This window comes from Salvelinus fontinalis, chromosome 14 (assembly GCF_029448725.1).
Source record: "Salvelinus fontinalis isolate EN_2023a chromosome 14, ASM2944872v1, whole genome shotgun sequence".
NCBI classification, from domain to species: domain Eukaryota; kingdom Metazoa; phylum Chordata; class Actinopteri; order Salmoniformes; family Salmonidae; genus Salvelinus; species Salvelinus fontinalis.
Genome location: NC_074678.1, coordinates 32,039,408 through 32,065,290, shown reverse-complemented (window position 1 = coordinate 32,065,290; position 25,883 = coordinate 32,039,408). Strand labels below are relative to the sequence as shown.

The 25,883-nt window shown below is 42.6% G+C and overlaps 1 protein-coding gene across 11 annotated transcripts; it reads left to right on the top strand.

Annotated features, from left to right (window-relative positions):
- Positions 1-1,993: 1,993 nt before the first annotated feature.
- LOC129810643 (transcription factor E2-alpha-like) lies at positions 1,994-25,287 on the top strand. 11 transcript variants are annotated; one of them, XM_055861362.1, is made up of 21 exons: positions 1,994-2,575; positions 5,850-5,951; positions 7,464-7,536; positions 11,965-12,038; positions 12,508-12,580; positions 12,956-12,996; positions 13,259-13,394; positions 13,626-13,672; positions 16,270-16,384; positions 17,210-17,346; positions 17,564-17,705; positions 17,899-17,957; positions 18,065-18,143; positions 18,390-18,466; positions 18,581-18,787; positions 18,903-19,014; positions 19,189-19,330; positions 20,055-20,117; positions 20,692-20,927; positions 21,189-21,340; positions 21,447-25,287. In XM_055861362.1, exons 2-20 carry the CDS (start codon positions 5,871-5,873, stop codon positions 21,332-21,334), a joined length of 2,040 nt encoding a protein of 679 aa, XP_055717337.1. In that variant the 5' UTR covers positions 1,994-2,575; positions 5,850-5,870; the 3' UTR covers positions 21,335-21,340; positions 21,447-25,287. The 11 variants fall into 11 exon arrangements, with proteins under 11 accessions (XP_055717337.1, XP_055717338.1, XP_055717341.1 ...); XM_055861363.1 differs by having other exon boundaries at positions 17,210-17,367; positions 17,594-17,705; positions 18,578-18,787; XM_055861366.1 differs by having other exon boundaries at positions 1,995-2,575; positions 16,270-16,369; positions 17,594-17,705; positions 18,578-18,787.
- Positions 25,288-25,883: the final 596 nt, after the last annotated feature.

Here is a 25,883-nt window from a genome sequence, read left to right as displayed (position 1 = left end):
CAGTGCAGCTTGGCTGGTTTGTGTTTCGGAGGACGCACGGCTCTCGACCTGCGCCTCTCCCGAGTCCGTGTGGGAATTGCAGCGATGAGACAAGACTGTAACTACCAATTGGGGAGAAAAAGGGGTAAAAGGAAAAAAAGAATAACATCATAGTGCTAGCCGTCAGAAAGACATGCTATATGAAGAATATAAGCTGTCTATAACATATGCGGTCCACTTAGTTTGCAAATATTTTGCCCTTTGTCAGGGGAGGTGAAGATTATTAAAACCATTGAATCATTTGAAGGATCTTTGTGGTAATTTATGGAAAATACAAACTATCAACCTATTAACTCATATAGTTTTTCTCTTTTCTCTTTTCTCTTTCTCTTAATCAGTCAATTGAATGGAACCACTATGTCCCCCGACCCACCCCTGACTCAGTCTCCAGGATCTATGCTGCATTAGTCTATGTGCCGGGAGGCTAGGGTCAGTCTGTTATTTCTGGTGTAATTCTCCTGTCTTATCTGGTGTCCTGTGTGAATTTAAGTATGCTTCCTCTAATTCTCTCTCCCTCCCCTCCCGGGGGACCTGAGCCTTAGGATCATGCCTCAGGACTACCTGGCCTGATGACTCCTGGCTATAACCAGTCCACCTGGTCGTGCTGCTGCTCCAGTTTCAACTGTTCTGCCTGCGGGTAGGGAACCCTGACCTGTTCACCGGACGTGCTACCTTGTCCAGGACCTGCTGTTTTCGACTCTCTCTCTCTACCGCACCTGCTGTCTCGACCTCTGAATGCTTGACTATGAAAAGCAAACTGACATTTACTCCTGAGGTACTGACCTGTTGCACCCTCTACAACCACTGTGATCATCTTGAAGAACAATCTGACCTTAAATGGCCATGTACTTTCTCATCTCCACCCGGCACAGCCAGAAGATAACTTTCTACCCCTCAGAGCCTGGTTCCTTTCTAGGTTTCTTCCTAGGTTCCTGCCTTTATAGGGAGTTTTTCCTAGCCACGGTGCTTTTACATCTGCGTTGCTTGCTGTTTGGGGTTTTAGGCTGGGTTTCTGTACAGCATTTTGTGTCATCTGCTGATGTAAAAAGGGCTTTATAAATACATTTGATTGATTGATTGATTAATCACTATGGATATCGTCATCAAACAAACTTAGACCTCGCTATGCGCTCTCCCTCTCTCAACACATGTTTTCTCTCTCTCTCTCTCTCTCTCTCTCTCTCTCTCTCTCTGCAGCCAGACCTCTCCCCTCCCCCCACATTCATGCTCTGTTATGATCCCATACTATACTCTTTCCTTTCCCTTCTCTCTCCACCCCAGGTCTATGTATCAGGCGCAGAAAGACAGAGGACGCTTTAGTTTTATGTCCAAGTGAAAATAGCATGAACATAACCAATCAACCTAGTCTTGAGGTTTCCCTGGTCATATCACCTGGTCTAAAAAACTCAGGCCCCGAATAATAAAATAGTTATTGATGATCTATTATCTATTTCTTAGAAAATATTTTTGCCAAAATGGGATATACTCAACGGTGTGACCAGTTTTAAGGTGAACATTTTGATTATCAAGAAATTGTAAAAGTCTAACTGGCAAAAACAGCCTATTCCTAGGCTAGATCTTATGGCTAGTCTGAATTAACAATTTAGTGATGCTTACTCTGTTGGCACTACAGTGCACATAGTTGTAGCCAAGCCTTGTACAATTAGTAGTGTGATATAGTTAGCCAATGAATGTTATTTATTTGACAATTTCACCCTTCTGCTTGGAGTAGCCTAGGCTACGCTTACAAAATGTAGACCGAGCAAAATGTTAACCACAGCATTAAAATGATGTCAGAGGCTACACTGTAGCCCCCTCACAGCCTCCCTGAGCACACAGCAAACCAGGCGTCAAGAAGAGGGAGGTTCAAATATGTATTTGCGGTCAGCTATTGGCTTCCGTGTCTGCTTGTCACTCATATATGTTTTTCTATTGGCTATGCTTTTACGGATTTATCATTCCATCTCGTGAAGCTGCTGTGTAATCGCAGCTAACTTTCCTACTATAACCTTCCGCTAAAAGGCGTAGTCCTTTAGATCTCCTTTATTTTGAAGAGTACACATTAACTGTTGACTAACGGTTTAACATATGCGGCGGTTACATCAATTTAAGTCGTTACAACTTATAGTTGATCTTTTCCGAGGAGCAAATAGGTTGTCTCTATATAGGCGTTTGAAATTGGACACCGCTGCTTTGAGGCCCTCTTTTTATGCGGAAGGATACGTTGTTGCTTCTGACAATGTGGACGGAGGTGGTTAAGATGTCTTCTAGAAGAATGAAATCATCTCAATTGTAACAACAAAAAGGAAGACGTGAGATTAATAACTAGATATTGTTTGGATGCAAACTGGTTACATTGTACTAATGACGTGGACAGTGTAACGAAGCAAGGTTCAGGAGGAATAAGGAAGACCTACAGCGATCCAATGCGTTTCACGCGCTGAGGTTGAAATTCTCTTGAAGTTTTATGTTTTTTCCCCCTGCGAGAGACAGCCTTTCTTTTTACTGTTGGATGCCAGACATTTGAAGATTAAAGGTAAAAAATGCTTCTGTTTCAGACTGACATATAGTCGGGAAAATTGCACGAATTCATTAGGTGTGATGTGGCCAATTGTAGAACGTCTGACTTCTACAATTATTAAAAGTTTTGGGAATGTGTGGTTGGAGCGGGGGGATGCAAGTTTTTGTCTGGTTTCTAGTAAGGTGGTGAGTTCAGCCCTCAAGTGTGTGATGGTCTCCGCACCAACCGTGTAGTGGGGGAAATTAGTCCTTTGTTCACCATAAAGATATAGGTTATTCTGAATTTGACTCACTTTGATGTGTTTACTAGTCTCAATTTTCCCATAAAGAAGCCTATGTTTGATCAATGGGAATGACGACTAAATCTAATTGGCTATATAGCCTAAGTAATGTTGAGTGGCATTATAAACTTGTACTTTCATTGGTTCACCCTGCCATTTCAAGAGTTCATCAGAAATGTAAAGCAACTAACGCAGACGTTTCAATAACCACTAATACACAAACAACGACCCCTATATGAAAGTGGTTAAGCGGCTGGTCACAGGCTAGACTTTCATTTATTTTATTACACAATTGGCAGGAATTTCCTTATTCCCCCACCCCCCCACCATCTCCTTTTTGGACGAACTGAAATGCAAACTTCAACCTTGAGTTTGTTTTCGTATTTCAAAAGAAATAACGTATTTCTAACATTATTTCAACTACTTTCACAGTTATTCAAGGAGGCCACATTATTTGTTTTTCAGTGTCTTTTAGATGTTTTTTCTTTTCCTCAAGGATAATGGAATTATTTTACGTTTTGTGTAGCGAGAGATCCCATTCTTAATTCCACAATATAGAACCCTTGGAAACTGACAATATCCTCCGGCTGGAAAGCATCCCTTTTCAGTAGGCTATAGGACCTAGACGTGGCCTATTATCTTTGGAAACGGCTAGCGAGCGGAGTAGAATGAGTTTGCAACCAGGAATAAATATTTACCTTGTTTTAGTTAGGGAAACTACCCTTAACGATATGGAAACATTTAATTGGAACGAAAATATCGTTGAACCCAGCAGATTTCTGAATACATTTGATCATGATGATGTTCCCGACAATAATGTAAAGTTTTAGTTGGATTCATTGTAGCCAGACACATTATATTCCCTTGCTGAGAAGCAACAGTTGTATTTGAGTTTTTTCACCTCAAAACATATATTAACATTTTCTGTTAATGTCTATTCAAAGGAAAAACACAATTGTCCAAAGCTCACATTCTACTACTAGTTTTTTTGGTGGTCCTTGAATATGTTCGAAGGTTTTGGGAAGTGCATGATCACAATGGATTTTGTATTAGCTCTCATTAACAGAGGTCTGTATATGCAAGGTGTGGGTAGAGTAGCCCACTTGTCAAAATGTGTTTTGTTTAATTAAAATAACATCAAAATTGTGTTAAAAATATGTTCCTTTTAGGAATACAGACTATAGTTTTGCACATGGAGGACGTCTTGCCTTGTCTTGTCTGGCTCACGTGTACAAGTCGACCATAGCCCTAATCTATTGCTTCCGAATATTGTTCTAACTGGGTAGCAAAAGACACAATTCTGTACAATAAAATGGGTGTATCCACAGTGCCAGCGTCCCTTTAAATATCCAGATGTACCCACAACATTTTGGAACAGCAATTGTTTTGTGGTTTATGTTTGGCAAGGTTTGTGTATCCTTGGCCTACCACCTTATCCAAAAGTGTGGCAAGACAACATTAGGCATATTTACAATTGGGCCTATTGTTATATTAGGGGGGGGGGGTCTTGTTTCAAGGTCAGGTCATGTAGGCCTAACCTGCCTTCACTTTCAATACCAAGGCCTAATCCTGATGGCTCCTTTGAATGGTTTATAGGCATTTTTTAAGTGTTTTTTTCCCCCACACGTCTTCTCCAAGGAATTTATTCAACGTTGAAGATACTAAAGCGTAATTTGTATTTAAAAACTAAATTCCTTGATTCCACTCTGGGCTCAAAGGATCTACTAGCCTTGTGTGTGTGTGTGTGTGTGTGTGACATATGAAGAAAGTAAGAATAGCTTTCGTTTGGCAGTTGATGTATTGTTACAAATCTGGTGTTTACATTTACACCTGACAAGTTGCATTTATTTTGTGGTTCAAACCTTCAAATGGTTGTTTACAACAAATTGCACAAGAAATGGATTACAAAGGAGGTTGTAAAAGTACACCACCTGTTGGCGCCCTAGTGCTTCTTCTCTGTTGCACTGGCAGTTTATTCTGAGGCATGTAGTGCTGCTGAGCATCTGAGCTCTGCCTCTTTGCCTCAGGCTCCCGTTGGAATGCAAAACACAGGGTAAATCCAGTATTCATGCTTTTTGTGCCATTTGACAAGGTTCCTCTGTGCTGACATATGGTAATTTGGTAATGACATGTTTGCATACATCCATTAGCTCTGCCTTTCACCCCTATTGCCTAGGTCTAACAATAGCTCCAATTATGTCTAATTGTAAACCTAATATACTTTACTTCCATGTAGAAATGGATGATCAACGTGCATGTGATTTGTTGTGGAAGACATGGCCTGAGAGAAGTGATTAGTCTTGGTAAAGGTTGAATAAGGGATACATTAACTAGGCAGGCCTATATTCTTCACATGGAGTGTCCGATTCCCTTCTTTGCAGCCTGTGTAGTGATGCCTCACTATTAGTAACCAATGTGGTCATGCCCAAAGGAGTTAATGACCCTCTCTGGTCTTTCTTTATGTTGTATTTGTTCATATGTGATTATTCCCAATGAGTTATTGCACTGGCCTATATATGACAAGGGAAAGGGTGCTACCCATTTTAACTCGGTTACAACAAAATAACAAAATAGTGTTGCCCATTTTTTTATCCCGGAATATTGTTTGAATATCCGTGTCCCATATGCCAAATACCCATGTCTGACAACTATTATTACCATGAAGAAGTCCTAAGGTTGTAGGGCCTCTGGGAAATCATCTAGACAACAATAAGAGTGGAAGGATCTTGAACTATTAGTTTGGGTGCTCAACTTTCGTTAACTTTTTACGCATCCGTGTTCATAGTGAGTGGTAGGTAAGAGTGATTTACATGGCCAGAAAAAAGCAGTATGTTCATTCATTTTCTCAAGTGATAGAACTCATAAATTCTGGCATAGCAGGCAGTAATATCTAGCCTGATTTAAAAAAAAATATTTTATTAATTTTTTCAGTCACATTCAATGTGTTTGTGCTCTCTAGTCTGGTTCCACTAAAAGTCAGTCTATCTTATTTGCGAATCTCTCTCGTAGGGTTGTTAGTGACTGAGGGGCATGAACGAGCAGCAGCAGCAGAGAATGACTGCAGTGGGAACACAAGACAAGGAACTCAACGACCTCCTGGATTTCAGTGCGGTAAGAGAGAGTGGGCTAGGGGTCTGGGACCAGGACATAGACTGCTGGACCGGGAGGGTGGGAGAGAGAGAGAGCGGCTGAATGGGGAGGGACGGGCCGTTACATATTCAATATAATGACAGCAAAACCGTTAAACAGTTCTCCTTGTTCCCGATTTCATTAACAGGTTATAATTTTTCCACATTGCTTACCCCATGTTCTTTTCCATCCTTGAACTCCAGCATGGCAGAAGTATCTTCATCCCTCCTAGAAGTTATTTGATTTGAATACTGTTGTTTTGTTTTACCCCACCCTCAGTAAATCAAAGCAAGGTCACCTGAATGTACCACAAGTCCTAGGTGTTTATTCATTGGTTTTAAACCAATGTTTGAACATGAAAAAACACCAGTAAGGTTGATTTACTGTTTGGGCTGACCTGAATCCTGAAGATTTATTCAAGCGAGATGTATTTGATTCCTATTTTGCCGTAATGTTTATTTTTGCTCTGAGTTTGTTTTTTCTTATTTTGTGCACAACCTTGCAATATTTTGATGGCTGATAATAACTTATGGGAAGCGTTTGAAGGGACGCTCCATACTTTTGAGTGGGTCTGGCGCTGAAACACCCCATATCATATTCAACTCAATACATGCTGTTTGGAATGGGGTAACCCTGTCGTTTATGTCTCTTGAATAGCAGGTGTTTATGAATGGTCAGATTAATAGGAGATTTGGGGTTTGATTTTCATCTACTTGCTGGCATCAGCCTGTGTATTCATTCATTTTTACCGTATGATTTCTGTTGGGCTTTTAAGTTGACATTCATGTCTGTTTTTTTTTCACTTGATAAATTGAATAGCTGAGCCTCTGTAAATTGATTGTTATGGATAATTACTATAAGTGGAAAAATATCTGTGGATTCAAGACCAGGAACCCTAATTAAGTAAACGCTTGTCATGTCCCACGCATTGATATTCCTCCACTAACCACAGCTTACTAATTAATATAAGATCTGCCCAGGTATTTGATTTCCTCTCTGTGTTATTGAAGCCTTGTGTAGGAAAATTCCATTGGTTTTATTCCCTCTCTTACTTAATGGGCCACTAGTGTGTATGGAGCATCAAATATCATGCCCTCAATCAAGACTTAGGTTTGCTATGCACATCCATTTGTGTAGCCACCCACTCAAATTAGAAATGTGTCCATGGTCCTGTAAGCAGTAGCTATGTATGGAATCTAAACCCATTGGAGACAAAGGTGTGTGTGTGTGTTCTGTGTCAGGATTGGCTGATAATGTTACAGTATGGCTGTTGCTGGCCCAGATGCCAAGAGGCAGAAGCACACACAGTGGCTCATGAGATGGCATGTTAAGCAAGCACCTGTGACCAGAGATTAGGCTAGATCACTCCTAACATCCGTGTCCAGCCCACATTTCACATCAGATGATGAGCTAGCTTTACTGTATGTTCAAAGAAGGTGTGGCCTATGTGAATATTCACGTCAGTATTTATTTCCCACCTCTTCTCTATTCTAGATGTTTGCACCACCTGTGGCTAATGGGAAGAACAGACCGACGACACTCGCTAGCAGTCAGTTTGGCGGATCAGGTAAGATTCTGTTCTGAATGCAGAATACTGTAAAAGCCTTAAATACCCTGCAGGGCTACACCTAAATTCTATTGTATCAAGTTTTGGTAAGGTCAGTAAATAATGGATAATGGCTGTTTATATGTAGCTGCAACATTGCTAATTGTCCTTATATAATATGTTTAAAGTACTAGAGCAGTAGTGCAGTAGTGGTTTTGTTCAATTGCATTATGCCTTCACCCATTCACTTGGCAATAGAATTAAAGATACTGTATATATTTTTGATTGACGTCCTACTTCCGCTGTGTGGGACAGTATTTCATCACCTTTTATTGCTGGTAGTAAGTTGTCCAGATCTGGTTAGTTTGATCCTAGTTCTCCTGTGGTAATATTCAAGCCTGCTCTGTCACTCCATGTGCACATTTCCCCTTTTTAACCCCCGCTCTTTTTATCGAACCAAGATGATTCATCTGTGCTAAAGCTTCAGAATGTCGTTGGTGCCTTTGAATGCTGTGTGTTGGATGACAAAATCTCTGTAATTCAGAAGAATGTCTTCTTTATTTTTGGTTGTTGAATGAGACCCAACGTGTTTTTTGGTGGGGTGATGAAGAAAACTATCTTGGCCGTTTAGATTTACAATATGTCTCTATTTAGCGAATTCAAATATTTTTGATGCATCTTCTTCTACCACCAACATGGCTTGTATTTTCCCACCCCGGAACACCTGAAATGTGCGAGTAGCTTTTGCTGAATGTTATTAGTAAGACATGTTCCTTCCCTATTCTGTCACCCTGCCAACCTGCAGTGTGAAATGGAGTCACACTCTGTGCGGCCCCCAGAGTAAGAACTCAGCCGCAGAGGAACAAAGGCAGAAAAGGGCTTATGGACTTGAAACGACTCCCCCACCCTGAAGTATAAAACACTCCTCCCCCAACTCGGCACAGGGCTCTTCCCCCCCACTTGGCTCACAGGAAATGGCTTCAGCCGGAGACAATACCCCTCACCCCGAGCTCTGGAACACTTAACTGGCCCAGCATGGAGTGTTGGCCAGAGTGGGAACCCTCTGAATGGGGATCAGTGGCAGGACTCAGTTTGTTTCTATTACAGCAGGCAATTACTTAGCAGTGAGAAGTTAATTTCTGCCCCTGTCCTAAGTGTGCCCCTTGGTCATTGACACCATTCGAATGTGATACTTCAAGATGTCACATTTAACTTTCAGAGAACTCCAGGTAGCTCGTAATAGCACGAGTGCCACACCGCCAACCTCTAGAGATTCTGTTCGAGGTTATGACACAAGCCTATCAATCCAGTGAGAGATTAGGGCATCCGTAAGCTACAATTCAGGCTTGTGGATACGTTTCTTCCTGTTTTCCACTCTGAAGCTGCACCAAATCCCTTGTTATAACTAGATATACAATCAACAGCGAGTAGCATCGGTACAGGTCTAAATTACACACTTTAGCAGTTTTTACGTCAGTTTTTCACCTGAGAAGAATAGACTTCTGTTGAAGTAGGCAATGTATGTGAAAAATGTGTATTTCGCACCTCTTCCACTTTTTCCTGAAATGACAACTTGACTTCAGTCCTCCATTATGATAAGATCACATTGCCATAACAAAGAGCAGCCTGTTTGTTCTGTATTGTTCTCCTGCAAACAGGTCAACTTCCTGTTTGACTGGCCCAACTGTAGCCTGTGACATCACTGCTTCTGTTCTACTAGTAGGTGACTGACTCAGCGCGGGAAAGGCAGCGGTGGAGTTGTGGCCTACCAGTCCGCCTCTATTCACCAACACAAAAGTACTCGGAGGGGTGCTAATTGCATTAGGCGTCCTCCCCTCCTCGTCAGAGCCCATAGCCCAGAGCGTGTGGAGAGGGGAGCTGGAGCTGTGGGAGCAGTAACACCCACAGGGCTCCACCAGGCATCCTCTCACTCACCTCTGCAGCTGCTGGCCCCGTCACCCACCCACCCAGGACAGGCCACATTTCCCCCCCAACAACAACAAACAACCCTCTCTCACAGGCTGAGACACATGCTTGTGCGCACACACTCCCACACAAATATTATTTCAGATGATTGTCATAGGATGTTTGTCACCTTATGATCTGAACACCCAACTTCTATCTAATATGTCCTATACTGGTGGCATTAGAAAATGGCTGGTCTAATAGACCTAGCCTATAGCTTGTGGTTTTAACACGTACGCAAGAAATGATCCAGGCTGCCTTTTCAGAGGCATATTCGATTTTGCCCAGTGAGAAGATTTTGTGCCTCAAAATCAGATTATTTGTTCAGCGGTTGGCTGCCCTGTACGGTGTTAATATCGCCCTCATGGCCTTCACTAGATTCTCATCTACTGAATCAGGTTAGACGTTGGAGCACAACGTTTCAACAGGTAGAAAGTGGGAGAAGAGAATGGAACCACACTTATGACATCATTACACGTAAACAATGAAATTGAAGATCTTCTGTAAAAGCGTGAAGAATGAACATGAAACAATTATTGCAGCATGAAGTCTGTCTTTAGTCCCCGAGCCCTGTCCTTCTCCCCTCTTATCGCCCATGCCTTTTCCTCTTTCCTTCACCCCTGTCCTCCCGTCCTCCGTCTCTCCTCCCCTCTTCCATTGTGGCAGTAGGCTCCTCAGTGTTTGGCTCTCACTTCTCAATATAGCTGGCTGTGCGTCGGTGTCACCTCAGCAGCTCCCCACCTTGTTTAATTGCCTCCAAGTTAATTACTCCACAAAGTGTGAAACAATGTTGTCAGAGTTTCTCTGCAAGGCGATGCTCTCTCTATCTCATGTAGTACCCGCTCGCCAAATGGAGGCCTTTTATTAAGTGCCGTAGGTCTATGTGGGCATCAAATACTACTATTGACTGGCTGTTGGAACAAAGCCATCGTAGACACTGGATAATGGAAAAGGTTTTTAAGAAGCCTTATTTTATGGCCCTGGGGTGCCACTTATGTGGATTTGATCGTGTTTCCGTATTGAGTGGACTAACTCTGCCAGCAGGGCTGTTGAAGTGGTGTCCATGCAAAGCCTGTCGCTCATATTTAGTTGTGTCCATCAGTCCTTGTGACTAAATGTGACTGTTTAGCAGTGTGACCTTTCAGCTCACTGACAGTGACTGAGTAAGGCTGATATTTGGAGGTGCCTCTCTCTCTGCTCCCCTGCTTCTCCATGCCAGTGGCATCAGCTCCATAGATCATGGCTGTCATGGCGTGTGTAGGTGCTTGCACCGCTCTGTTAGCCTCATCACTCATTCTGAGTCGTCAGCCGCTCATCTCGCCCAGACCCTCTCTCCCTCCCCTCACTCTCTCTCACACATTTTTTTAATTAGGCAGAAATCAAAGGATAAATATGAATATTCATAAGGAAACTGCATTAATATGCACAATTATGCAAATCAGTATGCAATTAAGCCCTGTGTCTCCAGAGAGGCTTGGTAGCATTAACGGATAAGACAAGGAGAAAAGGGGTGATGGGGGTATTTTGGAATTTCTGCTCCACCAATCTTTAGAATGCTTGTTTTTCCTCGCCGCACAGCCGCCACTCGTGAAATGATTTAACATATTCATATATGATTTGTGTATTGAATATGTATGTTATTTGGTGTTTTATGGCTTATGATATTATGGCATCTGCACAACTGCTGTGAAACAAATGGCAATGAGAAGCTGGACAATGACACATTCTGTTATCGTTTGGTTTCTCAGTCAACTACGACAGGATCATTGCCCACTATAGAATCAGTAAAATGCCCCCTCTTTCAGACTGGTGATTTTAAAACAGCAGTTCCAATCACTGCTTCTTCCATTTTGAGGTTTTCACATGTACATGTATGGAATGGTCCCTCCTTAATGCGACAATGACAGATTCTCTTAAAGGTGATCTGTTGTCCCAATGGTGTTGCCATTTAAGACCTGTGAATGACATGCATTGGCTCAGGGACTGACAAGTTCACCTGAGTGATTGGTGCTAGCATTATGGCTACATTCCTACACATATACCCCTACATATTTATTTAGACAGTGAAGCTAAAACAGAATTTTGCTCTATACTCCACCATTTGGGATTTGAGATCAAATGTTTCATATGATGCGACAGTATAGAATGTCACCTTTTATTTGACTGTATTTTCATACATATATGTTTTACCATTTTCGAAATTAAAGCACTTTGTATCTAGTCCCCTCATTTGAAGGTGTCCATAGGTATTTGGACAAATTCACTTGTATATTAAAGTAGTCACATTTGAAGTATTTGGTCTTATATTCCTAGCATGATATGACCTATGACCTCTTCAAATGGGGGGACTAAATGCAGAAAGTGCTTTCATTTCTAAAAGGTAAAACAGATAAGTATAAAATAGCCTGGCCTCATATAAATGGTGACGTTCTGTACTTTCGCCAGTCAGTGCGAGTCTAACCCTTTCATGTCTCTCTCTCCCAGCTCTGGATGAGCGCAATGGCTCTGGATCCTGGGGCCCAGGAGAACAGAACAGCCCCCCCTTCAACCAGGGAAGGGTAAGCACTACCAGGGGCTCATCACCGGCTCACATACTCACTTCACAACAGCTCAGTGCATTGGCAAACTATGCATTTGATTCAGACTGGTAGTTTTACTTTGTACCTAATAGGCTGGCTCAGAGTCAGGCGTTGGCAGGCTCTGCACTAGTCTTCACCTCTGTGGAAGCCCATCGGTAATTTGCGGCTTCACATCCACGGTAACTGTCTTGGCTCGTCTCATTGTAAATATAAGGAACGGTGTACAGGGGGTGAAGATTGGCTGCAGCAAACTGTTATTACCACAAATTGATGATTAAGAAATTGCTAGAGACTGGATCCCGTACACATTTCCTGAGATCACATGGTAGTTTACAGACAGGGATGAACCAGTGCACTGACCATGGCATGGAAGGACTCATTACTCATCACTGAACTCTGCTGACTGACTCTTTACCATGTTGTCTTCCCCTCTGTGTTTTTCCAACAGGGCTACGGAGATGGCTCCCACTACAATGAGCACGAGGGCCTGTCATCCCCCTTCCTCAGCTCAGGAATCGGAGGTAGGCTACGCTCAGAGTCTCTGATGGCTTGAATCTGTGTCTTTCAGTGTTGTAATTGGGATAGGTTGTAAATAAGTAGTGGAGTTACTGTTGGTGTGCACGTATTTTGTTATAACCATGAAATGATCTGAGTGACAAAGTGCCAGGAAGCGTGTGTGTGTTGGATGTTAAGAGCACTGGAGCAGAAATGCTCCCTTGGGTTTTGTCTGGCCAGCAGCTGAGCGCTCTGAAATGGGGGGGGCACTATTATCACTACTTTGTATTTTAAACAGCTACTGATTTTGACTTTTTGTCATTGTTAAAGTATACTCCAAATACCCGATGTTTAACTACCATTCCATAAGGAACCCGATAATTGTCAATTTCTTCTTACAGGTAAAAATGAGAGGATACCATACTCTTCCTTTGGTGGCCAGGTAGGAGTGCTTCTGACCCCTTTGCTTATTAAACCTAGTTAAGATCATGGTTTAGGTTTCCCATGTCACCAATTCTAACTTGATTTGAGCTAAAGTCTGGTTTCAGTATAAAGACGACCCCGTTTTCTCACTTCTCCTTTCATCCGAAACACATTGAATTAGAGCGTTCTGGATTTCCCAGAACTGTGCATTCATGTGTGCTTTGTATGCATTCCTGCATGTGTTGTTTGTTAACCCCTTGTTCTTTGTGTTGTTCTGCCAGCCCGGCTTCCTACCCAGTGACATCGCCATGCCCAGTCCAGATGCCATGTCCCCCTCTGGGCTAAAGTCTACCTCTCAGTTCTACCCCGGATCGTACCCCAACAACCCCAGGAGGAGGCCTCCCGATGGCCAGCTAGGTACGGTGGTTCGGGAAGAAGCCCACATTAGTTCTCTGTAATGTTTTCCAGGCTCTTGCCTTCTCTGTCGGATGATTTGAGCAAGGGTATTAGTAATAGGCGTAGCATGATTCTCTAACTGTGAAAACGCTAGCAATACACAATCATTAGGATGTTATTTTCAAACTAGACACAACAGTCAACCTTGATGAAGCGAGCCATGTGATTTACCTTCTCTCTGTCTCCCTGTAGACACCCAACCCAAGAAGATCCGCAAGCCCCCTGGCCTGCCGTCCTCGGTGAGTGTTCATTCTGCTCCCCTTCACAGCCCACAGACAGACAGACAGTCTCCCCACACTAATGCTCACCCACTCACCACCCTGTCTGTCTGCTCCAGCAGCTCTCTGACACAGACAGGCAGACAGACAGACGGGGGCAAAGGGCCTCTGCTCACTCAGGCAAACTGACAGCCCAGGCTAGTGAGATAGTAGCCTGAGCCCAGTGTTGTAGACTGTCTAAGCCTGCAAATAAGCAACTATAGTCTCTAGTCTACAACACTGCTTGGGCTACTGATAATGCTTCTAAATAACCAACAGTGGTAAATAACACGAGTTGTTTGTGTTGAACTAATGCTTGAGAATGCATGCCAGGGGTATTTCCTTGCCTTGTATGATGGTCCAGATATTTCTGGTGTGTTCGGGCTGCCTGATGCCTTATTATTGGAAGACTGGAAGGCCCTCTGCCAGGGATCATAAAACATAAATATTGCCATTAGACCAAAAATGTCTGTAACCGAAACCATTGCCACATGCACTCTCCAATATGACAGTCATACTGAAACCTCTGTGGTCATAACATTACCTATGAAACATAGATGATGTTAAACACCTGTTTTAGTGTAAATTCATTTGAACTCCCAGCTGCCCCCCCCTTCTCTCCCCCTCCATCCGTCTGCCTACGCTTCGCCACATGATGGTCTGGGTGGCCTCCCCCTGTGAGTGACCCAGTTGTGAGGCGCGCTGCTCGCGAGGCCTCTTAGCCCGTGTCTGAGCCCAGATTAATGACTGCTGATGATCCTGTGTCCCTCTCCCCTCCCTTCGCACCCTCAGCTCTGTGTTGTAACCTAGTCCGGCAAAGCTCTCCAGTCCTCCCACTCGTCAAACCCACCCGACAGACCCCTCCACTAATCCTCCAATACCTGTACACTAGGGTCCAGCCCTGACCCCCTAACCTAAATGTCACATACAACACATCCTATTTCCCAGGCTTATTGTGGCCCCTTGTTACTGAGCCATCTACGGTGGTTGCATTACTTATGTAGACAGTCATTTCTCTCTAAATTGATATGAATCTGTTTTCTATTCTATCATATTACATCACTTGTTTTGCCATTGACTATAGGACCTGACACACTGTCATAACCTGAATTACATGAAACACCCATTAGTGAGGATTTTCACCAGAAATCCTCTTTCTTTCCTTCTTAAGAACAGAATTAACCACCCGCAATCATTGTTTCATTCCCCCACATCTATCTAGAGCAGAGGATTCGCTCAACATTGTTTTCCCGTGAAAGACAAAGCCTAATGTTAAATGAAGTCATCTCTGGCTTGTTCTCTCGAATTATCTGTGATGGTAGTAAATCCCCTATTACCTCACACTCCCCTCGCCATATCATGCTTTAAGTCATTCAGATTTCCTTATTCTGTCCCCCCAGCCTTATCTCTCTGCCTATTTCATAAATCATCAGCGCCTTAATACCCTCCCTCGCCCCCTTTCCATTGCAACCTCTCTCTCTCTCTCCACCTCTCTCCCCATGCCTCCCTCTCTCGCTGACTGGCTCCCAGCCCCCACCTCTCAGCCCTCTCCTCGGCTCTCCTCAGCCCAGCTGCCTGTGGAGTTGGACCGGGTCCAGGAACAGGCAGATGGCTCTGTAATTAGAAGTGCATCTCTCCATTCCCTTTCCACTTCTCCCTGTTAAATCAAATTACAGAAAAAAAAACAGTTTTCTGGATTAGCATTCTTTGCAGCATATCCTCTCCCCCCTCTTCTCTCTCTCTCATCCCTCTTTCTCCTCATACATGCCAGAAAGCGTGAGTGATGGGTTATGGTGTCAGAAATCTGGGATCTTTGTGTCCATATGAATTTTATGGGAGTGATTCGACGTTCTCAACACATGCGTCAAGAAGACTCGGGAATGACATGGCATTTTGAATGTGAAATTCATTGTGGTTCGGAATAACTTGAATGGCGCATTGAAGGGCCATTTAACAAAATGTATATTTTGAGTATTCAAACCCATTGTTGGGACACACTCATATCCCGCAATTAAATGTAAAAAAATGTCAATACAATAGATTTATATTATCAAATATATAGTAATAATATATGCCAAAACCCACAGTCTGGGTACTATAGAAATCTGAGAAATCATTAAATGTGATCCCCTTGCTTATTTGAGGTCATGGGCTCGACAATGGTGTGTGTGTGAGCTACCGCTGAGAGGCGAGCTGCAGGCGGTAACCCTGCTATGACACTTGCTATGTCACTAGGCTCCTGGGAAAGAGGAAGCGCTGGCTGGGCTGTGGGATTGGATCTGTGGCTGTGACCAGCATGGCATGACCACTGTGCTGCTCTCTAACACAGCACAAGCAGGGGTAGCATGCCAGCCTCACCCTCGCCACCTCCTGGCTGCTTAGTGCAACAACCGTTACACATTAAGACCATTTTATTATTGGCAGTTACAGTATGCGTTTGTCGTCGTCTTGGCAATAGTGATACCTGCCTATTTAGATGTAAGGAGCAGACAACTTTATTCCAGGGCAGGCTAAATGTAGGCATGTGTCGTGTGTGTGTTTGAAATGGCGCTTAACATGAACTGTGTTTGACCCTTTAGGTGTATGCCTCTTCCTCTGGGGATGAATATACACGTGACAACGGAGGATATCCTGGCACCAAACCTGGCTCTGTCTACCCAGGCTCTTTCTACATGCAAGGTAACTACTTGCAAGGTAACCATTTTAAGCACTTTCATAAACTGTCATTGATTGGAGTGAGTACACTGTCTAACCTTTCTTTGTTATTTTAACTTTATCTTAAAGGTGCCGTAAAACTTCAATTAAACTCGATCTCAAATAGCCACCTGTCTCTTTTTTAATAGCCAGGCAACGGCACACATTTCAGCACATAAACGCCTGTTTCAAATAAACGCTGGGTATAATCAAATTGTTTTACGAGGTTACCGTGAATTGCCATTCATTCTTTACAAGGTTTAATGTTTGACTTGTTACATTAAATAATTCAGTAATGACTCGAAACAAGGATGGCAATCGTCCATTTTTATCGCCAGTAAGAAACTGCTAGCCATTGGCTACTAACAGCGGAGAACTGCTAGCTAACTGGCGAGCACAAAACAGTCAACAACTTTGGGAGTACAAGACCCGAGAAACTGTCCAATTGCCCTCTAGTGGCAAAAGTAAGAACTGACAAATGCACAATCAATTAAGTATTTTTTAACATTTATTTTGTATCGAGGCATGCTAAGACAAAAGAAACGTGACACAGTGTGTAGGTAACACATTTGTGCAGGAAATTAAGACATTTATTAAAATGCTGGAAGTAAACGATTAACTGCAAATTAGCAAAAGCTATGTGCATTAAGGAAATAGACGCATGTCTTAAATAGAAACCTGTCTCTCTAATAAGCACCTGTTGTGGTCAGAGATTTTAAACAAATAAACACAGTAAATGAAAATGTGTTGAGTTAAAATGCCCTGGAGTTAGTCATGTATCAGCGAGTAATAAGTCCATTGCCTAAACCTTGTTGTTGTTGACAGAGGGACTCCACCCCTCCTCTGACCCCTGGGCCTCCTCAGGACCTCTGGGTCAGTCTGGCTACTCTGCCATGCTGGGGAACTCCCCCCACATTGGCCAGCCAGGCTCCTTCTCTGCCATCAACCCACAGGACAGGATGGTGAGGACAGCCCCTCAATATGTAATATTTCAAATCGTTTATATTCAAATTCCTAATTATTTTCCTTTTGAAGTAACTGTTGTATTGAATTGGTACATGCAACAATATGTTTTTTGCAATCTTTGTTTCTGTATTCTGTTTATGCCATTTCTCCTCTATGACGAATCCAACTTCCATGCAAGTGGCTCTAACCCAAGCTGTTCTGTCCTCCCTCCAGAAGCGTCAACCCCTACCTCTGTCCCCACAGAACTACCCTCTCCATGGCAGTGAGGTGAATGGCAGCCTCCCACCCGGCTTCCACTCTGGCTCTGGGAGCTACAACCACACGCCCTCCATTAACGGAGCAGACGGCATCATGGGTACAACTAACCCTCACATGACAACCAATCGCTTTTCTAACCAATTACCTTGTCTTTCTTCTGTGAAACATGTTGCGCTGCCCCTCGGTTTAACAGTGTATTTAAAGCGGTCTTACTAGCTTATTGGAGACCTTTTTGTAGTAGTTTCTGCCTTGTAATAATGTGAGATCAATAAGCCGTCTTTTCTCCACAGCCAACAGAGGCGCCACTGCAGGGAGCTCAGGGGATGAGATTGGGAAGGCTCTCGCATCGGTGAGTAATTCTCTCCAAAAAAATCCTATTGCCTTTTTGTTTTGTACGTTCTTCTTTGTGTGTGCTGTTGTTCAGTGGCTGAAGGTACTCTTTCCTGATGGTTGTAGATCTACCCCTCGGACCACAACAGTAACAACTTCTCCTCCACACCCTCCACCCCAGTGGGCTCGCCCCAGGGAATTGCAGGTATACATACTGGATTGTTATATCTGCTGCATTTGGTAGCTTGTATTAGTTAAGAGTTTTAAGGGCAGACAATTGGATGAAATAGTGATGAAAAGCTGTAATGGAAATGTTAAGGAAATTATCTCCTATCAGCACATGGGCTTAACTGGAGCTCTGGATCGCCATCTACTGGTAGAAATCAGAGCTGTAATTTTGTCGGTCATGCTTTTCCGTGTAAATGTGGCATCTTATCTATTCTCTCTGCAGGAGCTGCATCTCAATGGCCAAGACCTTCAGGGCAGTCTGCCCTGTCACCCAACTACGAAGGGCAACTGCACGCCCTGGTACGCACTATTCACTCTTTACTACAAATAATCATTTAAAAAAACTATTATTTGATGTGATCGTATTATAATCAACGTAGTGACTGAGATTTTCCCTGTGTCTCCTTGCAGCAGAACAAAATGGAGGACCGTCTGGAAGAGGCCATCCACGTGCTGCGTAGCCACGCTGTCCAGGGCCCGCCCGGCTTGGGGGGAGGAGCCCACTCTGACATGCACAGCCTGCTGAGCGCTGTGTCCTCTGCACACAACGGTGGCCTGGGAGGCCTCTCTCAGGCCTTCTCCAACGCTGGCCTAGCCCTCAGCAACAGACACCCTGCCATGGTGAGCACGCCCTCTGACCTCTGGATCCAACACTAACCCCCTGTTGTCTTACATCACTGAGATTGTGATTATGCCTTTGTTGTGTTTTATCACATGCTTTGTTCCCATTCTCCAGGGAGGAAACCATCACGAGGAGCCCACAGGCCTTCCTCCCAGCAGTACCCTGCTGCACGGTCACCACGCCTCCGGACCCCCTCAGTCCACTGGACAACCCGACGGCTTCACCAGTGAGTCACACGTGCCTCTCACACACCCTCATTCGCTTCTCTCATCCTCCACATGAGCTGTACTCCTTTTCCCTGATGTAATGTGTTAACTATGGTAAATAGTTAAGATAATGGGCTACTTAATTGTTCTTTAAATCGGAAATACTGACGGTGAGGTTCCGTTCTGCTCCACAGGTCTGCCAGGAAGCGTGGCCCGCTCCACACACTCGTCCAGTGGCTCGGACATCAAGAGAGAGGACAAGGAGGACGAAGAGAACTCCTCCATCGCTGACAAGTCTGAGGACGAGAAGAAGGAAACCAAACGCATCAGAGCAAGGTAGGTGATCACCAACGATCTCACCCTGACTATTGATACTGGTAACTGTGATACAGAATGTATGCCTGTGTGTAGGGATGGGCACGGTTATTCCAATATCCAAACGGCCGTTGGTATTCAATTGACTTTTTTGAGAAAACAAATAATATAGGCCTATTGTAATGAAAAGGTTTTGTCAAATGGTCTATTTGACATTGCTGCATACAAGAATAGACCATGACATTATAAATGTGAATAAAGCAACAGTTTTTATAAGTGCGCCCCTTTTAAAAAGATGTACCGGCAGCCTACACTTTCCATGCATGTAACTTATTGTCGGTCATTCAAAGCAGCACTACTGTCAGAGGCTCCACGTGTAGCAAGTGAAGTGGGAGATTTCTAATCAATACAAAATGGAATAACAGTTCCAGGATGTAAGTTGGCTAAATGAGAAGGAATAGGCTACAATGATCAACCAATAGGTAGGCTGTTTAATATGAATGGAGTTGAGGTAACGCAGTGTTATTATGGCCATATTTCTTTGTGTGCTGTAGACTATTTTATCCCACAGAGGTGGAAATTTTGTTGAATTCTGTTACGCAAACAAATACAAGGATGAACGCATGACATTAGTCCCCATTTTATATGCTCAGTTAGCACTGTTAGTTAGCTGTGTTCGTTGAGTTGGTCACTTAATTTCCAGCTAGTTGTGTAATGCCCTCCCCTCATGTCCCATTGTTTTCAGAAAGGAGGCGCTGACCCTCCAGATCCTCTCTGGCCTCTCAGGCCTGTCAGACCCGGGAGATGAGTAAGTGTCACCATCCATAGTCTGTAATGCCTTGTGGGCTGAAGGCACACAATTGGGGAGCCAAGATTTGTATAGCGATGTCCACTGTTCTGCAAAGCTCCTCGCATACATTTTAATTTGGTTTGATGGTATAGACGTAGTAGTTGACAGTGACATTGAATAGCATAATGGTAAAAGTTAACATTTCCAATCTGTGGGATAAAAGTCATTATTGTTTAGTCTATTTACCAAATGGAATAGTCCTTATTATCCATTACACTGAAATTGTTTACTTATTTTCCTAGTCTTGAGTGAATTAATGTTTTCTATTCGGATCAATTGTATGCCTATTAACCTGTTTAATAATATATCTGGAGCTTCCTTTTTAATACATTTACTTTCAGAACTACATAACTTCCTGGTGCTACCCAGGATTCTTTTAGATTGACAGCTAAATGCTTAGGCATCTATGCTTTGCATGTTTTGCTGAGGTGCAGCTGGCACATGCGGCCCAACTCTTTGAAAGTCTAGTTGCTTGGTTTGTGAGTGTCGCCCTCCCGTGGCTTCATTCCTCTCCGTGTCTTCCGCCTTCTAGTCCAGAGGATGAGGATGACGAGGACCTTCCTCCTGAGGTAAAGGTAGAGCGTGAGAAAGAGCGGCGAGTGGCCAACAACGCCCGCGAGCGGCTGCGAGTGCGAGACATCAACGAGGCTTTCAAGGAGCTGGGCCGCATGTGCCAGCTGCACCTCAGCAACGACAAACCTCAGACCAAGCTGCTCATCCTGCATCAAGCCGTCAACGTCATTCTCAACCTGGAGCAGCAAGTCAGAGGTAACGCAGTGCTACTGTGACCATATTTCTTTGCATTTGTTTTACGCGTTGACCTCGGTATTACTTTGTCCCCTGTGTGTATTCTTTCCTCAGGGACCGAAGGACCGAACAGAATATTTCATCCAGCTGTTTTTCAGACCAGACAAATCAGTTTTATGTTTATTTTTTTTAAAGGATTAAATAGGTTTGGAGTACAATGGAAAGTTGGATAACTAACTTGTATGCAATGTAAACTCATCTTCTCTCCTTTCACCTCGTCAGAACGCAACCTGAACCCTAAAGCAGCGTGTCTGAAGCGGCGGGAGGAGGAGAAGGTGTCCGGGGTGGTGGGGGACTCCCCCATGCAGCTCTCAGGAGGCCACCCCGGCATGGGGGGAGACGGCCATAACCCAGTCAGTCATATGTAATACCAGGTAGGTAGGTACCTTTTCATCCGTCAATAATTGTAGTACTTTTGAGTTGATCACTTCACCAAAATTCAAGTTTGGAATACTAACACTGTTGTATTTTCCATTGCAGATCTAATGGAATTCCTTTGGCTCTCGGAAGATGTGGCCTTAATCTCTTCTTCCACCCATTCTTCTCAGTGTGTGTGTGTGTGTGTGTGTGTGTGTGTGTGTGTGTACACGTATACTGATGTTTTTGTGTATTGTCAAATTCAGTTTCAAGACGCACATTCACATACCCTTATCCACACATGCATACTGCCAAAACTGACACAGCCAATTTGCCGCACTCATGACCATGACTACCAGCGCAAATGTGAACTTTTTTTCTTTCTTTTTTATACATATATTTTTTGCTTCTATAACATGATGGAACACCAGAGTAATAGTGTCCTGCCACTAATGGGACTCAACACACTGCCGAGAGGTGCTCTCTGAACGATAGAAGCCTAACAAATGACAAATTTAATCAAGGATTTGTGCCTAATTGTTACATGTTTTATATGAGACATTTAAGCAAACTGCTTACATTTGCGGAACATTTTGTTTAGGGGTTGTTATATGTATGAGCACATTTTTTTTTCAGGTGTAGTTTTGTCATTCCCAACTTAATGGTACAGTCTTACATATGTTATGTAACCAAACCCATGCAATAGAGAGGGGACAGGACCTGCATCGGGGGGCAGAGTTGCAGGCCCCACCCCAGCTCTGTGGGCCCTGGGCCCGGCATGAGATGAGATGAGGGAGAAGGGAGAGGAACCTCCGCTGCCCAGTTGTCATGTTCTCAGAGTTGTAGAAAATTATTCTCCAGGGCTGTTCTTTCCATCCATAAACAAAATAATGGTATTTCAGACTCAAGTATTGTTCCTCTCAGTGTAGGTTATCCGGGAGATGCTGGTTTAGCTGGCCAGGGGTAGAGGAGGACAAAGTGCAGTTTTACAGCACAAAAAGAAGAGTAGGTTTCATCCTGCATCTCACCTCCACCCATAGGCTACCATTGACTCCATCAAAAACTACAGAAAAGCTTGTGGAGCTAACCAGCCACTCTGTCACATTTTTTCATGAGACTGGAGGCTTGGTTTGATGGGCAACTTATGACCATATTGTGTAGTGCCACCCTCTGAGTTTTTCAAATCAATTGACCCTGCACCAACACACACCACCTATGCCCCCTAAGGACACCAAACTAAATGTGGTGCTTCACCCCCTGCATTGTCATTGTTAAAAGACTAACACTAGGTGCACATTTGCAGATGCAGGATCAACCATTGATGCCCATAATTAAATACAATTTTAATACTTGTTATACGTTAAGTTGTCTATTCTTAAAATTGAAGCTTTGAGCATTCCCAATGAACTATCAAGCCCTCAACCTTCTCCTGTAAAGTCCTGACTATATTATTAAAATGGCTACTTAATGAGGCAAAATCTCATTTGTAAATCCACCTCATTCATTCAAAAATCCAAGGATATATTTCAAGTGGGGCAAAATGAAATATATATATATATATATAAATAAATATATATTTTTTGTTAGTCTATACATTGTAGATTTTTTTTATAAATGACTATGTTGGTTTGAAGTTTAGAGTGTATCGTAGTTGAGCAGAATGAAGAGATGATATTAAATGTATTTTCAAAATGAACTCCAATTGCACCGTCAACTTGCCATTGGAGAGGAAAGTTGAACAAAAACACAGGCTCAGAATATAAACAAAGACAGATGGGGTCAGTTGTAGGCTTAATTATCATTTGTATTTAGTGACTATTAAGCTGTCAGTCTTTGGTGCATACCTTTTTGATGCGATTGCGACATTTGATAAGGGTACAGTGGCCTAAGATATTGTTCCTGTGTTAAAAAAAAAAAAAAAAAACATTTGTAAGGAAGTGTGTTTTGTCTGTTACCCAGATGAATTATTTATTTTCAAATGGGAATGTGTGGATGGAGTTGACGCCTCTGACTGTCCTATTGAAGTGTTCTTACTGAATGGTAGTGTCACTTCACAAGTAAACATCTACGGAGACGGGCTCTGTCTCGAACAGTAATTATGCAACTGGTTTTGAATGTACCATTCAAATGTGGATTGCCTTCATTTTCAAGTATGTATCCAGGTTTTGTCAGTCGGTTCAATGTTATTTTATCTTCATTTCAAACGTTCCGTTCTACTCTGCACTCATCCATGTGGTCATCAATGTGCAGCTATGCTAGAGTGTCCTGACATGTTATTTTGGAGGCAGGAGTTTGTTTGTGTAAGATACATGATGGTTTGAAAATACAACAGTGTTAATTCCTGTGATAAGTTATTATCATGGCCTCAGACATGGTATAGCAGCACCATCTAACCACAGGGGCAGAAATGTGCATTGTTACCTGTTGGTCATAGTATTGAGAAGGATTTAAGTTTACTTTGTAGAAAGAGGGGAAAAGAAAAATACAGTTTCGAATCAATAGTGTGGCCTTTTCATTCTCAAGACTAAAGATGTCATTATTGGAGAGTGATGCCTTATCAGTGCCTGAACTTGTATTTTCATAACTATAGAGACAGTTTTCTCTTTTTAACCATAACATTTCATGTATCGCCAGGAGTAGAGGTGCATCGGATGACCCCCCCCCCCCCCCCCTTTCAATTTTCAGGAAGAAGTTGAGAATGGGGTAAAAAAACATGGGCTTTTTTTCAATGTATCTAGTTAAATAAACATGAAACGTTATGTATATCACTTAGTTACTTTTTATATTTTTTTACTGATTTGACCATTTGTCCAAACTACTGTTAAGTTGTGGCCGTGGGGTCAGGTTCCTGGTTTTGTTTGTTTCTGTTTGCCCCCCTCCCCCCATATTGATAAACCACTCAACACTACTGGGTTCTAAGATGCTGGTTTCTGCCCTTGTGATTTGCTTTTCGAAGCACCTCAATGTCAATATATGGCTTCAGCTTTGAAGTGGGGGGGCTGTGTTATTTTGAGCCATGATAACTGGAGCTTCTTGTCATATTACAACTTACAAAATTTGTCTGTGTAAAAAAAAGAGCGCGCAGCAGTGATGCTATATTTAGTCACATTTCCTTTGCTTTGAGACTTCTTATTTCTGATTGCCAGCTCATTATTGACTTTGACAGTGACTTCTTGTAAGAGGTATTTATGTACCTCTTCAAAGAGTTGATTTGAAGACTTGTTTCTCTACTATTACAAGGTTAAATGTGTACTAAATATACAAGATTTGTTCTGAGGGGGGAAAATGGACTGATCGGATTTGTTTTGCTTATTCTGTGAACATCCCAAAATGACAATTCACAACCTGTATTCTGAGTTGTTGGATGGGGGGGAAAGATGGAGGGTCTATTTTCTGTGTCTCTTGACCTGAATATTGACACTGGCCCTGTTTGAATACTTATAAGTGCATCCACCTCTCCTTGCTCAATGACATGACTGGATAGTGTGAAGTGTATTGTCAACCTGTTAAAATGTGCTATGAATAACTTTTTGATTTCATTTGGTATATGACAGCAAACCTTTCTTTTCCTAACCACTTCTTTCAGATCAAATCAAATGTATTTATAAAGCCCTTTTTCTTTTTTTTACTCATCCGATCATAGATCAATTCAAGGAGGAGGGAAATACTTTTTTTAATGTATTCAAATGGGGCTACTCACTCACTGCTACAGAGCCTGGCATCTTACACTTGCAGTGAGGACACAATCAAGATTGAGCAGTGTCTTCAGAGTGCCTCCAGTCCCAGTCTCCTTTATTATTTTTTATATATATAAAGTAGTTATTGAGAACTGTCCTGTATATAACAGTAATGTAGCAATAAATGTGCCATTTTTAATAACAGAATTATACCTTTTTCAATGTCTGGCTTTTGAATCTTGTATACATTTAAAAAAAAATAAAGGAAAACATTGTAATAAAGGGTTGATTATAGCTTGGAAAATGAATGGTTTCTATCAATCTCCCATTGGTGCAGACATTTCTGAGAAAGTATAGCCCACAATCCCTTACTAAAGTTTTCCAAATGGTTGAAATTTGATCTTTTGAGCTCTGAAAGTAAACCTTTTTGATAATGATTTGTTTTACTTACCATTGGAAAGGTAGCTAAATGATGCCATCCTAATAGAAATAGAAACTGATGGCATTGTCAGTTTGAACCACAAATAGACAGACATGGGCCTATGATTTATAATATATAGCCTTATCTGTAAACCAATTAAGTTAATAAAATACATGTTTTGATGTTTAAAGAATCGGGAGGAAACTAAATTGTGGCATAACTAGCTGATGATAAAGGATTGTACAGGTAAACTCAGGCAGGTTTAGCTCTCAAACCTCCTTGTAAGCTTGTAAATAAGATGGCCTTGATGCATAGACAAACAATATTTTGCATCCTTTTCTGCTATGAGAACATTATTTTATCCTATTTGAAATAGTGATTTTCAGTTTTGCAGCTTTTAAAAAAACTGGCATAACAACGGACAGTCCTCAGGAGGTCCTGAGACTTTCTGGGGGGTTCCAC

Excerpts from the sequence above, each read along its gene's own strand:
- LOC129810643 (XM_055861360.1), top strand. The coding sequence starts at position 5,871 with ATGAACGAGCAGCAGCAGCAGAGAATGACTGCAGTGGGAACACAAGAC. Across the intron at positions 5,952-7,463 it reads ACCTCCTGGATTTCAGTGCG|ATGTTTGCACCACCTGTGGC; the intron begins GTAAGAGAGAGT and ends TCTCTATTCTAG. Across the intron at positions 18,788-18,902 it reads GCAACAGACACCCTGCCATG|GGAGGAAACCATCACGAGGA; the intron begins GTGAGCACGCCC and ends CCCATTCTCCAG.